General features: G+C 37.4%; 1 protein-coding gene across 1 annotated transcript; it reads right to left on the bottom strand.

Annotated features, from left to right (window-relative positions):
• Positions 1–10,998: 10,998 nt before the first annotated feature.
• On the bottom strand, positions 10,999–12,810 carry LOC137006726 (NLR family CARD domain-containing protein 3-like). The gene has a single exon (XM_067367736.1). It carries the CDS (start codon positions 12,793–12,795, stop codon positions 10,999–11,001), a length of 1,797 nt encoding a protein of 598 aa, XP_067223837.1. The 5' UTR covers positions 12,796–12,810.
• Positions 12,811–13,349: the final 539 nt, after the last annotated feature.

The raw sequence follows: 13,349 nt of genomic DNA, 5'->3' as shown, positions 1-13,349 counted from the left end.
TGTGAACGTTCAATTTCACTTGCAGCAAGCAGAGATGAAAGAGGAACAGATGAGTGAAAAGTTCTGTGCACTGCCTATCGAATCTAACCTCTAACAGAGTACAGGAAAGAAAGATGACAGGGCTTGCTTTTTCTTTGAACAGACTGCAATAGAACTGTTTGAAACACACAGACTTTACACACAACTTCACAGAGTGGACTCTGAAGACAAAAGACCTGCTGATGCACAGGTGGCACATCTAATTATAGACTCGCTACGACGCATTCCAATGACGTCACGTGAGGCTATAAATATAGGTCAATTTCATTGACGTTGTTTTACACATATACTCACAGCTGGTCATGACTAAAGACGTTCCCATAGCACTGAATAAAGCACAGCTTAGAGTGTAGCCTTTGAAAGGGAACACTTATTCTGCTCTGCACCGATGGACATGCACCGTATACACACACAGAGCGTCATCTCACAACTGCGGTTAAAAATAAGCTCAGAATCGATTATGAAATTCTCAGAATTGATCCAGAATCACTGAAGAGAGAATCACAATGAATCCATTTTTTTTCTCCCACCACTACCCCTTATGCTCCACATTTTGGAGGAACGTGGGAGAGGAAAATCCGATCTATCAAGGCTGCACTTCGAGCTACTTTAGGAAGTTGTACCAGAAGAGGTTCTAACAACTGTATTGGTCAAAGTTGAAGAAATATTGAATTCTAAACCTTTAGGATATGTCTCTTCTAGTGCACATGATTTGGATCCTGCTACTCCCAAATTGCTCAATTTTGCCCAATTTACTGACGACACAGATCATCTACAGACACACATTAACATTGTGAGCGTCTGACTGTACTTTATCCATTATATGTTCTTGAAATACCTCAGGATCTGCAGCTGACAGTTTGGACTCTTCAGTCCATCAGAAATGAAGCTGACACCAGAGTCCTGTAGGTCATTTTTACTCAGATCCAGCTCTCTCAGGACAGAGTTTGAGGATTGCAGAGCTGAAGACACAATTTCACAATCCTGATCTGAGAGATTACAGCCAGAAAATCTGGAAGAGATGAAATATTAAATAAATAAAACAATAAAGACATGTACAGTGGGTTTCCAGTTTTCTGCCCTCAGGAATGTAGGATGACATGATCTGAGCACTGAATCACAATACAATGAGCTCCTGAGAGTGTGATAACCTGATCACTTTATCATTCAGATTAATATCTGAAATCAGATGAGCTCCTGGCTGTTTCTTCAGAATATTACAAATTTTGAAAAATGTTATAAAGTTTCTGAGGGTATAAAATATAAAAGTTTTGAGAGACTCTCCAGACAGCTGTGCATTTATTGCAGTTTTACCATATTTTACCATTCAAGATGACATGTTGAATAAATGCTTGATCGGTAGTTTAAGCTTTACAGTGATGAACAGACAGAGATTAATACACTGAGTCACGTATGTGGAAATCAAATCTTTCAAAATTACGTTAACGAAATAAAAGAGCTCTTAAAGGAGACGTATTATGCAAAATTCACTTTTGCATGGTGTTTGGACATAAATGTATGTTAGCAGTGTGTGTACACAACCACCCTATAGTGATAAAAATCCACCCACTCCTTTTTTTTAAATCCCCATAAATCATAAGCAGTGTCTCAGAACAAGCCGTTAACCTGGCAGTGTGACGTCACAAAAGCCACAGGCCCCGCCCACTAATGTTGACAGACACTGAAGTTTTAACATAGAACCGCCCTGAGCAAGTTCACAGCGAATCCGCCATTACTGCACTGATGAGAACGTCTCCCAAGTGTTTTAGGTGTTCTGTAGCTGGATGGATTAATCCACAGAGCTCTCTCCATTTACTCCCTAAACAAGGTGGATTAACTTGTTTTTCCAGGAAAATGCGCCCACAGTTCTGTCGAATTTCATTCATGTCTGCGCGAATCATTTCACACCGGACTGCTTTGTGAACGAATATTGATACAAAGGGACAATACAAAACCGAGACTGTGCTAAAAATGTGCTACTCAAGGATATACAAGTAAAAACTGTTTGTCATCCAGTTTACAGTCTCCAGAGTGATACTGGATACGGCAGTAATGAAGGTGAGAGCACTTTATTATGGTTCGTCTGAGTTTATTTACAGATATAAAATGTATCTACCTGAAAAGGCATTTGTTTACTGTTAGTTGTAACGAGTGTTTCTGTGTTCTTCGCTGTGTATGTTGATGATAATACAAGGGAGAGAGAGAGAGTTTATGGATAATATTTTAATGCACACTTGGGAGTGTTTTATTAAGATCTTACAGTGATTTTCTAGAGTGAAAACAGACACTTCATCTTTTGTGTTAAGTACAATAAATGTTATAAAACTCATCTGTATAGTTTTGGCCATCATTCGGATGGTTCAACAGGCTTGTACTAATATAGTGGATAAAAACAAGAAGACAATATAAGTTATAACCGTAATTGAAATAAACTATACCTGTTCTATCTCCATGCAGCATATATTTGCAGTTTCTGACATTATAGCGCGTCCTGACTGCATCCTGACAGGGGAGAACGAGCTCTTGAAGCTCCGCCCTCTTAGGTCGATCGCAGCAGCTCATTTGCATTTAAAGGGACCACACTGAAACGGCTTGTCTTTGCTCAACCACTAAAAGTGGCAATTTTAACATACTATAAAAAATTATCTTTGAGGTATTTTGAGCTAAAACTTCACATACACACTTTGGGGACATCAGAGACTAATTTTACATCTTGTAAAAGGGGGCATAATAGGTCACCTTTAATGAGTGCATGTTAGGGGTTGCACCGACTAATCGACTTTAATGCTCTGCCATGACGCTTTAAGCATGACGTCGACTAGTCACTGGTCATGGCCTATATAGGGCGCAACATGATCAGAAATCTGTGAAGTCAACATTTCTGCTCCGTATCAAACAGTTAATGACAAATAAATGCAATCTCCAAGAGCGCTTCACAAAACATGATTGATTATACCATCTGGATTCTCAATATTGATCGGATGAATGTAGAATTAACTCTGTCACTAATGTGTTCATATAAATGTAATCTTTACTGAGCTACTTTATCTGTATCTGATTTAGAGAGAGCAGAAATCTGTGAGAAATATAACCACCCAAAGACAACATGTGAACATGGTGTATGGCACATCATTATTATTACACATCTGACTGTCTTCATATAGTTTTAACGAGGGATTGTAAGGGGCGGGTAGAGATGGACTAAATACTCTCCAGACTAACAACACACTGTACTGCAGCAGTAGATGTAAGGATTAAACTATCATATTAAACACAAGCTCTATTTGAATACATTTATTATTGTACATTTCTAATACCTTATTTTTTCATTAATGACGTCATCATCGACTAGTTGACATCCACTCAACTTTAATGAAACTCTCTGTCAGCTGCTTAAAGCTGCTGTCCGTAACTTTTTTTGGTTAAAAATGATCCAAAATGAATTATTGAGCGAAGCCATAACCAATCACTGTTCAAAACTATCTCCTTACCTTGATTCACAACGGTAAGCTTGTAATAATGTTTTATAATCTGACTGATACTGGTAGGAATTCGGTGGAAATGGTGGATCCTCCTGTAGCCCATCATTTGTAGCCTCTTCTTACAGCAGCTGGAATGGATTAAACTTGGGATGGTGGCTTGTAATCCAGAAAGTTCAAAACGACAATCATCACTGACAACTGAGGTAAAAAGTAAAAGACTGCGGAGAGCCAGTAAAAAAGAGAAAGCGACCAAGCTCGTGTAATAAAAGAATAAATGTCAGCAGGGCTTTTAAAAGGTGGCGTAACCAAAGGGAGATTTTTTCTGCTGGACAGGTTAAGACATTTCAATTGTGCACTGGGTAATAAGGTTACAGTAGCACACGTTCTCGCTTCATCCATAGTTATGAATAACAATAATACTAACTACATACACAGTCACGCAAAGTTGATGTTTTTAACATTGACAATTCGAGAACAAAGTATAATGATTTGCACCATTGGCAGCGTGATTTATTGTAAAACTTTTTTTGAGTTTGTCAGAACAAAAGTGGATGACATGTTACTTCTTCAGATGACATTTTCTTATTTTTCAAACTTCTTACTTTTGGACACATAAAAGACGCTGAATCTGTAATTGTAATGTCCAGTCTAGATCCACACTGGTGCGTTGCCAATACTCCTGACAGCCCCCCCCACACATAGCTGCAGCTGCTCCTCAAAACATTAGATTCATCCGCTGAGGAGCCGTGCCGAAGCACAACGCACGTAAAGATGATAATTCCACAAATCACTGCAATTACAGGTTTCAAACAGACTAAACTGACTGGCGACAAAGAGGCGAAACTGCAGCTTTAAGATCTTTTAAGAGCTTGTTTAAAGGTGCCCTTGATTCAAAAATTGAATTTATCTTGGCATAGTTAAATAACAAGAGTTCAGTACATGGAAATTACATACAGTGAGTCTCAAACTCCATTGTTTCCTCCTTCTTATATAAATCTCATTTGTTTAAACGACCTCCGAAGAACAGGCGAATCTCAACATAACACCGACTGTTACGTAACAGTTGGGGGCTCCTCCCCCAATATTTGCATATGCCATTGCCAGCTCATATTCAAGCCATTAGAAAGGGCAGAACGTCTGGATGTGCACAGCAGAATCATCAGACTAGGTAAGCAAGCAAGGACAATAGCAAAAAAGGGCAGATGGAGCAATAATAACTGACATGATCCATGATAACATGATATTTTTAGTGATATTTGTAAATTGTCTTTCTAAATGTTTTGTTAGCATGTTGCTAATGTACTGTTAAATGTGGTTAAAGTTACCATCGTTTCTTACTGTATTCACGGAGACAAGAGTCGTCGTTATTTTCATTTTTAAACACTTGCAGTCTGTATAATGTATAAACACAACTTCATTCTTTATAAATCTCTCCAACAGTGTGTAATGTTAGCTTTAGCCACAGAGCATAGCCTCAAACTCATGCAGAATCAAACGTTAACATCCAAATAAATACTTTACTCACATAATTCGAAGCATGCATGCAGCATGCATGACGATCATCTTGTAAAGATCCATTTGAGGGTTATATTAGCTGTGTGAACTTTGTAAATGCGCTGTAATATAGTCGAGAGCTGGTGTGGCAGGGAAGACGCGATTGGCAGGGGGCGGGGTCGAGTGTAAATCAGTGCATTGTTAATGATGCCCCAAAATAGGCAGTTAAAAAAAATTATTAAAAAAAATTAATAAAAAAAAACTATGGGGTATTTTGAGCTGAAACTTCACAGACACATTCAGGAGACACTTTAGACTTATATTACATCTTTTAAAAACATGTTCTAGGGCACCTTTAAAAGTCCCAAAATTATATTAACGTACTATTTATTTCACTATTAATCATCATCTATCAACTTACAGCTCTGTGGAAATGAATTTATGACTGTGAGTGACTGCATTAATATTTAAAGTATAGTTTTCTCACAAGTGCAGAAATTAAGTGGGCAAAATATACATTATTACACACAATAAACTTTGCTAAAAATGTGTTTCAATGAGGCACTGATGAGATGTGTGTCAGATTCACTGTAAAAGACTAGATTTCATAATAACCTATTCTAAATGCAGCACAAGCACAACTGATGCCCACACTTCACATTTACAATTAAACTCCATCTCTGAGATGCATGTGAAAGAGTTTTTATTCAGTTCTAACTTAAACACCTCTGATTGGCCATTGTGAAATCAACAGATATGTCTGTGATTGGCTACATTACATGTAGACCATATGCTGCTCTTGGTTGGGTGGGTTTTGGTACCAAGTAGAAGGAAGGAAAGTTAGTTTAGATGTTTACAATTTACAATTTTAGTTTACAATTAATCAAGTTTGAAATCCTGATTATAAGTACACAATTATGTCATTGTTCAAAGGAGCAATTACAAAAAAAGTCCTCTTACATTATTCTGTGTGCGCAAGATAACTGAAGTTAGATAACATAAGTTAATAACTTAAGTTAACTTAAACTTTTTTTTTCTCATCGTTTTAATTTTAGTTTTAGAATAACAATACCATGCATATTTATATTTTTATTTATTTAAAGCAACTAAACCAATGTATATTTGACATGTGAGGCTTACTGCTGTAGAAAAGCAATAAAAGTTTTTCAGAAAGAGTGTTTTCAGCTTGTTTGTGTTGATATAACAATATGGCATGCAGTCGCTTGACTGCATAAAGATATTCAATACATCATTCAGTGTAAATTGTGATCATTGTAATTAATAATCGTAATTACAGTTTCAGAGGAATAATCAACAATTATGATTTTTGTCATAATCATGCAGCCCTACTAGACCATAACAAAAACATGAATAATTCTGATAAGCTGCGATTCTAATGTAAATCATTTGCTGTTTTGTTTGTATAATTACTCCAGTGAACTAGCTGTTGTTGTGTTTGTATTAATTTTGATGAACACAATAAAGAGTTGGACTTTTCCTGTGGGCTTTTCCTCTTTCTTTTTACTGAGTTATTCCTAAAACTCAGTGAGATTCACATCACAGTTTAGAGTTCTCTAGAATGAGTGGCCAACTAGTGCTTATTCCTGGGTTTACCATCATTACAAAGTTGCTTGTCACTCAAAAAGAGTATTTGATGGAAGCAAGCTGCCAAAACGACTCTTTTCTACTTCCTCCTGATGACTTCTGGAAGCAGAACAGCAGCGGTGAGCAATGAGGAGACGAGGAGAGAGACGCAATGACATCAGCCAATCAAAACAGAGAGACGCAATGACATCAGCCAATTAAAACAGATGTCATTTATCATAAACTGAGCGTTTTGACAGATGCTCACAATGAGGCTGGAGATATTCATGTTTTGAACATGTTTGACTTTTGTGCAAAAATATCTAAACATTATTAAATCAAGATACATTTACTTCAGGAGAAAAGTGATAAAAAGTCTTGTTTTCTGAAAAGAAAAGAAAAAAGAGTAAAAATTGCCAAAGGGCATGAAAAATAATCTTGTTGTCCCTTTAAATTAAGATTATTGTTCTACCCTCATTAGCAGATATTTTTATGCGAGACTATTTCATGTATGTGTGTGACCTGTTGAAATGTAAGTTAAATCTTTTATTTTGTCATTAATGTAGTCTCAATGCTGACAGAGTAAATATATGTTAGAAAACTAGACCTTTATCACTCATAATATTCCCATTCACAGTGATCCACCTTCTCTATGGTTTCAATTATTTTATGGCATAATGCACACCTCTTTAAATATATAATAATGTAAAACACTGGCTAGTGCTGTACAGTAAAAAGTAAGACACTTCAAGCACAGTCGTCACTGTAATAGTTCACTGTAACAGTCGTCAAATAGCTGAACATTAAGCATTTATGATGAATAATTACTGAAGATTAAATGTCATAATGATATATTATTGATATTAAAGGGGTGGTTACATGTGATTTCACTTTTTTAACTTTAGTTAGTGTGTAATGTTGCTGCTTGAGCATAAACAGTATCTGCAAAGTTACAGCGCTGAAAGTTCAATGCACACGGAGATATTGTCTTTTAAAGTTATGGCAGTTTAAAGGTGCCCTAGAATGTTTTTTAACAAGAGGTAATATAAGTCTAAGGTGTCCCCTGAATGTGTCTGTGAAGTTTCAGCTCAAAATACCCCATAGATTTTTTTACATTAATTTTTTTAACTGACTATTTTGGGGCATCATTAACTATGCACAGGGACTGCTGGCCCTTTAATTCCTCGTGCTCACTGCCCACTGAGCTCGCGACTGTAATACAGTGCAAAAAACAAAGTTCACACAGCTAATATAACCCTCAAATGGATCTTTACAAGATGTTCGTCATTCATACTGCATGCATACATCGAATCATGTGAGTATAGTATTTATTTGGATGTTTACATTTGATTCTGAATGAGTTTGATGCTGTGCTCTGTGGCTAACGGCTAATGCTACACTGTTGGAGAGATTTATAAAGAATGAAGTTGTGTTTATGAATTATACAGACTGCAAGTGTTTAAAAATGAAAATAGCGATGACTCTTGTCTCCGTGAATACAGTAAGAAACAATGATAACTTTAACCACATTTAACAGTACATTAGCAACATGTAACGAAACATTTAGAAAGACAATTTACAAATATCACTAAAAATATCATGATATCATGGATCATGTCAGTTATTATTGCTCCATCTGCCATTTTTCACTGTTGTCCTTGCTTGCTTACCTAGTCTGATGATTCAGCTGTGCACAGATCCAGACGTTAATACTGGCTTGTCTAATGAGTTGATCATGGGCTGGCATATGTAAATATTGGGGGCATACATATTAATGATCCCGACTGTTACGTAACAGTCAGTGTTATGTTGAGATTCGCCTGTTCTTCAGAGGTCTTTTAAACAAATGAGATTTATATAAGAAGGAGGAAACAATGGAGTTTGAGACTCAATGTATGTCATTTCCATGTACTGAACTCTTGTTATTCAACTATGCCGAGGTAAATTCAATTGTCAATTCTAAGGCACCTTTAATGTCTACAAAAACGACCGATTTGGACTACAACGGGTTGGTGACATCATAAACCCTGCAAACACTGCCCCCGGGAACACGCAACAAAGTGGGCGAGGCCATGTTACGCAGCATAATGAAAGCGGAAGAGTTGTGTACACCGGACGTGAGCGGCGCGACGCATCAAAAGATAATGTAACCCATTATAATCTGTGATATTTTCTACACTGGATGCAGCGCTGAAGACAGTGTCCAGAATCTACACGAGTTCAATGCTGGATTTACACAAAGGCTTTTACTGAAAGAAGCAGTTCCCACTTTAAAAGCAGAAGCTTCTGTTTATTGGCTTTAAACTGAAAGTACATTTTATTGTTTGCACATGTCTTTTAAATGTGTAGTTCCATTGCTATTTTTTTTGCATCAAGGACATAAACAAAGAGCAACTCATTTTTGCTTCTCTAGCCAGTCAGCAAAATTCTACAAACACCAACAAACTTCTATGTTCATTGACAAACAGTTGTTCATGCTATAAATTAAACGCTGCCTTTACAAAAATGCTACTACTCAGGCATGTATTCACCTACAGTAAAGCTTTAATCAGGATAAAACTGTATATTGAAAGCTAACAAACAGCAGTGACAGCTTATCTAAACACTGTGACACAAATACTAAATGAAATACCATTCATAAACGTCCTTTAAAAGCCACGATTTGCAGCTTGACTCTCTTCATATGGGTCTGATTTGGGCTCAATTTAATACAGCAATATAGATGCCATTATTTACATTTTCACTGAAGCACATAACAACAAAAGCAGCGGGGACGCAGCATTTCCGGACGCTTCAGCGAATCAAGATACACTGGGCCAGCTACCAACGAGCTAACCAATCTGAGCACAGAAGCAGGAAGTCAAACGAGCCGTTCATATGACAGTGGAAACAGAGGTGTAGAATAAAGGTAAAATATATGAAAAATACAGCGTTTTCAAAAAAAAAAAACGAAGCATTAAGACATGATAAACTGTGCCCCAAGAACACAATCAAGCCTAGAAAAAAAACACTGAACCACCCCTATTAATATTAGCAGTAATTTATGTGATTTTGTCTTCATTCACAAGTGAAAGTGTCTCAATTCCAGCTTTACTGATCAATGGACTATATGCACGGTTACTTCCTGGTTGTCATTAAGCCAGCTCGGGCATTTCCGGTGAACTGTTAGCTGTTCATTCTGTAGTCGCTGTACATCGACACAAAACCATCAATGGTTGACTTTTTAATGTTGTATTCATATTTTAATGCAGTTATCACATTTACCTAATTTGCCAATAAACCAGTTTTATTGATTGCAATAAAGACAAAGCTATTCAGACCGTTTAAAAACGCTGTCTGTAATTAGACACACACACGCATTTTTCCCTCAGCACTTCAAATGTTATTTTTAATGTGATGACCACAAACATTACTTGTTCATCCTTCTGAGATTATCCCCATTGTAAAACCGATCATTTAAAAATGTAGTAAATTCATCATTTGATAGAAAACACTTATTTAAAAATAAAAAAAAGACAATATTACTACTTTAACCAGCAGGTGGCAGCAAAGTAGCATGTATTTGCGCATTTCTGAGCCATTTCCTCTCATCGTTTTTCACTTTGTTTTTTACTAAATATTAAACATTATAAAATAACTAGGTTTACAAATACATTTTGTCAATGTAAAGTATGAAATACTTACAAAATCTTAAGAAAAACAATAACTTTTATAGTGAATTAATTAAACAGAAAGTGATACCGCACTTTTACCTTGTAATCACAGCAGCAGTCAGTCAGTGCAGCGCAAGATCGATGATTTCAGAACACTTATAAAAACACACATTTTATTAAATTAATCTAACTAAAGTGCACAATAAATATTTAATTTTTGAAGCTTTTTTTCACATAAAAGTATGAAAACTGATGGTCGAATTGAATTTAGCCGAGGAGGAACACTGAGGTACGTCTTTATTTATTTATTTATTTTTTATGCGTGTTATGTTTGAATAACTAAATTGATGCTATGCCTGTCTATTTGAGTGACTATAATCTGATTAAAAACTAAGTACTACACTACTGATGCTCAACACACCAGCAAATGACATCTCACCGGAAGTTTTCGAGCTGGCTTATATTAATGCGGAAGTTCTAAAGAACGCTCCGTGCATATAGTCCATGGTGTCGACCGTCCTTTTGCGCCACCTGGTGGTGATTTCACCAGCGAGTTTCACACGTGACTGGGTTGTGTTTACCCGCGGTGGTAACAGACGTTTTAGTGACTATCTACTGTATTAAAGAGGCATGTCATGACCCTTTAAGATTCTGTTATTGAGGAGAAAGTCTCTCATTTAGGAACATTTATTTTAAAGGTGTCAGATTCATTATTAAATATGATACTTTAGTTAATGATTAAACACTCACAGAGCTTTTCTGCAGTTGATCACAGCTGGTATCAGTCTTCTTCTCCCCTCAGCTGATGTGTTGTATTTCATGAAGTTCAGCTCATCCAGCGGCTCCTCTGACATCTGAAACATGTAGGAGATTGTTGAGCAGTGAGACGGAGAGAGTTTCTCCTCTGAGCGTTTGTCTGATTTCAGAAACTCCTGAATCTCTCTGAACAGAGACTGATCTTTGACTTCCAGCAGACAGAGGAACAGATTGATGGATCTTTCAGTGGAGAGATGTCCACCTTTGATCTTCTGTTGAATGTACTCTGTGGTTATCCTGATGATCCATGAGTTTTTCTCTGTGTGTGTCAGTAGATCCTGTAAGAGTCTCTGATTGGACTCCAGTGAGACGCCCAGCAGAAACCGCAGGAACAGATCCAGCTGTCCATTCTCACTCCAGAGGGCTTTATTTACTGCTGATATTAGTATAGAATACAAGGAGTCTTTATCAGATCTGTACAATCCGAATTTATACAGAGGGTCTTTATCAGATCTGTAAACTCTGAATTCATCCAGTAGTTTCTTGTTCTTGATCACATATGAATAAAACAGATAGAAAGCAGCGAGAAACTCCTGAAAGCTCAGATGAATGAAGCTGTAGACTTTCCTCTGATGAATCACAGATTCCTCCTTAAAGATCTCAGTGCAAATCCCAGAATACACTGAGGCGTCAGTGACGTCTATGCCGCTCTCTCTCAGGTCCTCCTCATAGAACATCACATTGCCCTTCATCAGCTGATTGAAAGCCACTTCAGCAAGTTTCACAATCACTTCTCTGTTGGACAGCAGGAGTTTCTCTGGATCTCTCTCTTCATACTTCTGATTCCTCATGTTGATCTGAATCAGCAGGAAGTGGATGTACATTTCAGTCAGAGTTTGAGGGATTTCTGCACTCAGATCTTCTTTCAGGAGCTTCTGAAGCACAGTGGATGAGATCCAGCAGAAGACGGGTATGTGGCACATGATATGGAGGCTTCTTGCTCTTCTGATGTGTGAGATGATTCTGCTGGCTTGATGCTCGTCACTGATTCTCTTCCTGAAATATTCCTCCTTCTGAGGCTCATTGAATCCCTGAATCTCTGTCAGACGGTTGATGTATTCAGAGGGGATCTGATTGGCTGCTGCTGGTCTGGAGGTGATCCAGATGAGAGCAGAGGGAAGCAGCTCTCCTGTCATGAGCTTTGACATCAACACACCCACTGATGAAGTCTCAGTCACATCAGAAACTTCCTGAGCATCTGAAAACATCAGTGTGATTCTGCTTTCATCCAGACCATCAAAGATGAACACAACTTTACACTCCTCATAAATCTTTGAGTCCAGATCTTGAAGCTCAGGATGAAAGTCCAGCAGAAGTCTGTGAAGACTGTACTGATGATCTCGGATCAAGTTCAGCTCTCGAAATTGGAGCACAAACATGAAATCTACATCCTGATTGTCTTTTCCCTCGGCCCAGTCCAGAATAAACTTCTGCACAGAGACGGTTTTTCCGATTCCAGCGATGCCTTTAGTAAGAACAGTCTTGATCTGGTGTTTCTCCTCACATCCTGGTTCAGGTGAGGCTTTAAAGATGTCATTGCAGTCGATCGGAGTGTCTTGTGAGTATTGTGTTCTGGCTGTTTTCTCCATCTGGAAAACCTCATGTTGTTCATTCACTCCTTCACTCTCTCCCTCTATGATGTAGAGCTGTGTGTAGATCCTGTTCAGGAGGGTTTCGTTCTCCTGGAGGTTCAGTCCCTCAAATAATCTCTCATACTTGTTCTTCATGCTGGTTTTGAGCTGGTCTTTGACTCTCTGGAGTTCATCATCTACTGCTTGAGGAGAATCCTGGTCTCCAGTCTGATCATCTCTGATTGGAATCAAAATACAAACATAAAAACATGTTCATCAATAAATCATGCAAGGAACAGCAACACATTTAAGAGAGAAGTGTCAGTGTAACAGACTCCTGTTATATTTCACATATTTATATTAAAGTTTTAAGATATTTTCTGGAATTTAAGTCACATTTTCTATCATCTGAAATGAGCTGCATCTTATATTTGTCTGTTTTGGACTCTTATGTAGAAGTTTTGGGCTCTTAGATTCCTGTCCTAGTTTTGTCTTGATTACTTGGGCTTTAAAAGACACTTAATATTCAGAAATATTACTGATATGATGCACTGAAACTATCAGATTAGAACAAATAATGACACGACTGTCTAATAATAAAATGTGATGCTTTTCTGCATGTTTTTCCTCTCAACAAAGTAATTTTACAGTTTTACAGTCAGTTGTGATTTATTTTCTGGAAAATACTGTAAGTGTTTCCATGACAACTA

This window comes from Chanodichthys erythropterus, chromosome 3 (genome assembly GCF_024489055.1).
Source record: "Chanodichthys erythropterus isolate Z2021 chromosome 3, ASM2448905v1, whole genome shotgun sequence".
Taxonomy (NCBI): Eukaryota; Metazoa; Chordata; class Actinopteri; order Cypriniformes; family Xenocyprididae; genus Chanodichthys; species Chanodichthys erythropterus.
The sequence above is the reverse complement of the archived record's forward strand: the minus strand, read 5'-3'. Positions and strand labels throughout refer to the sequence as shown.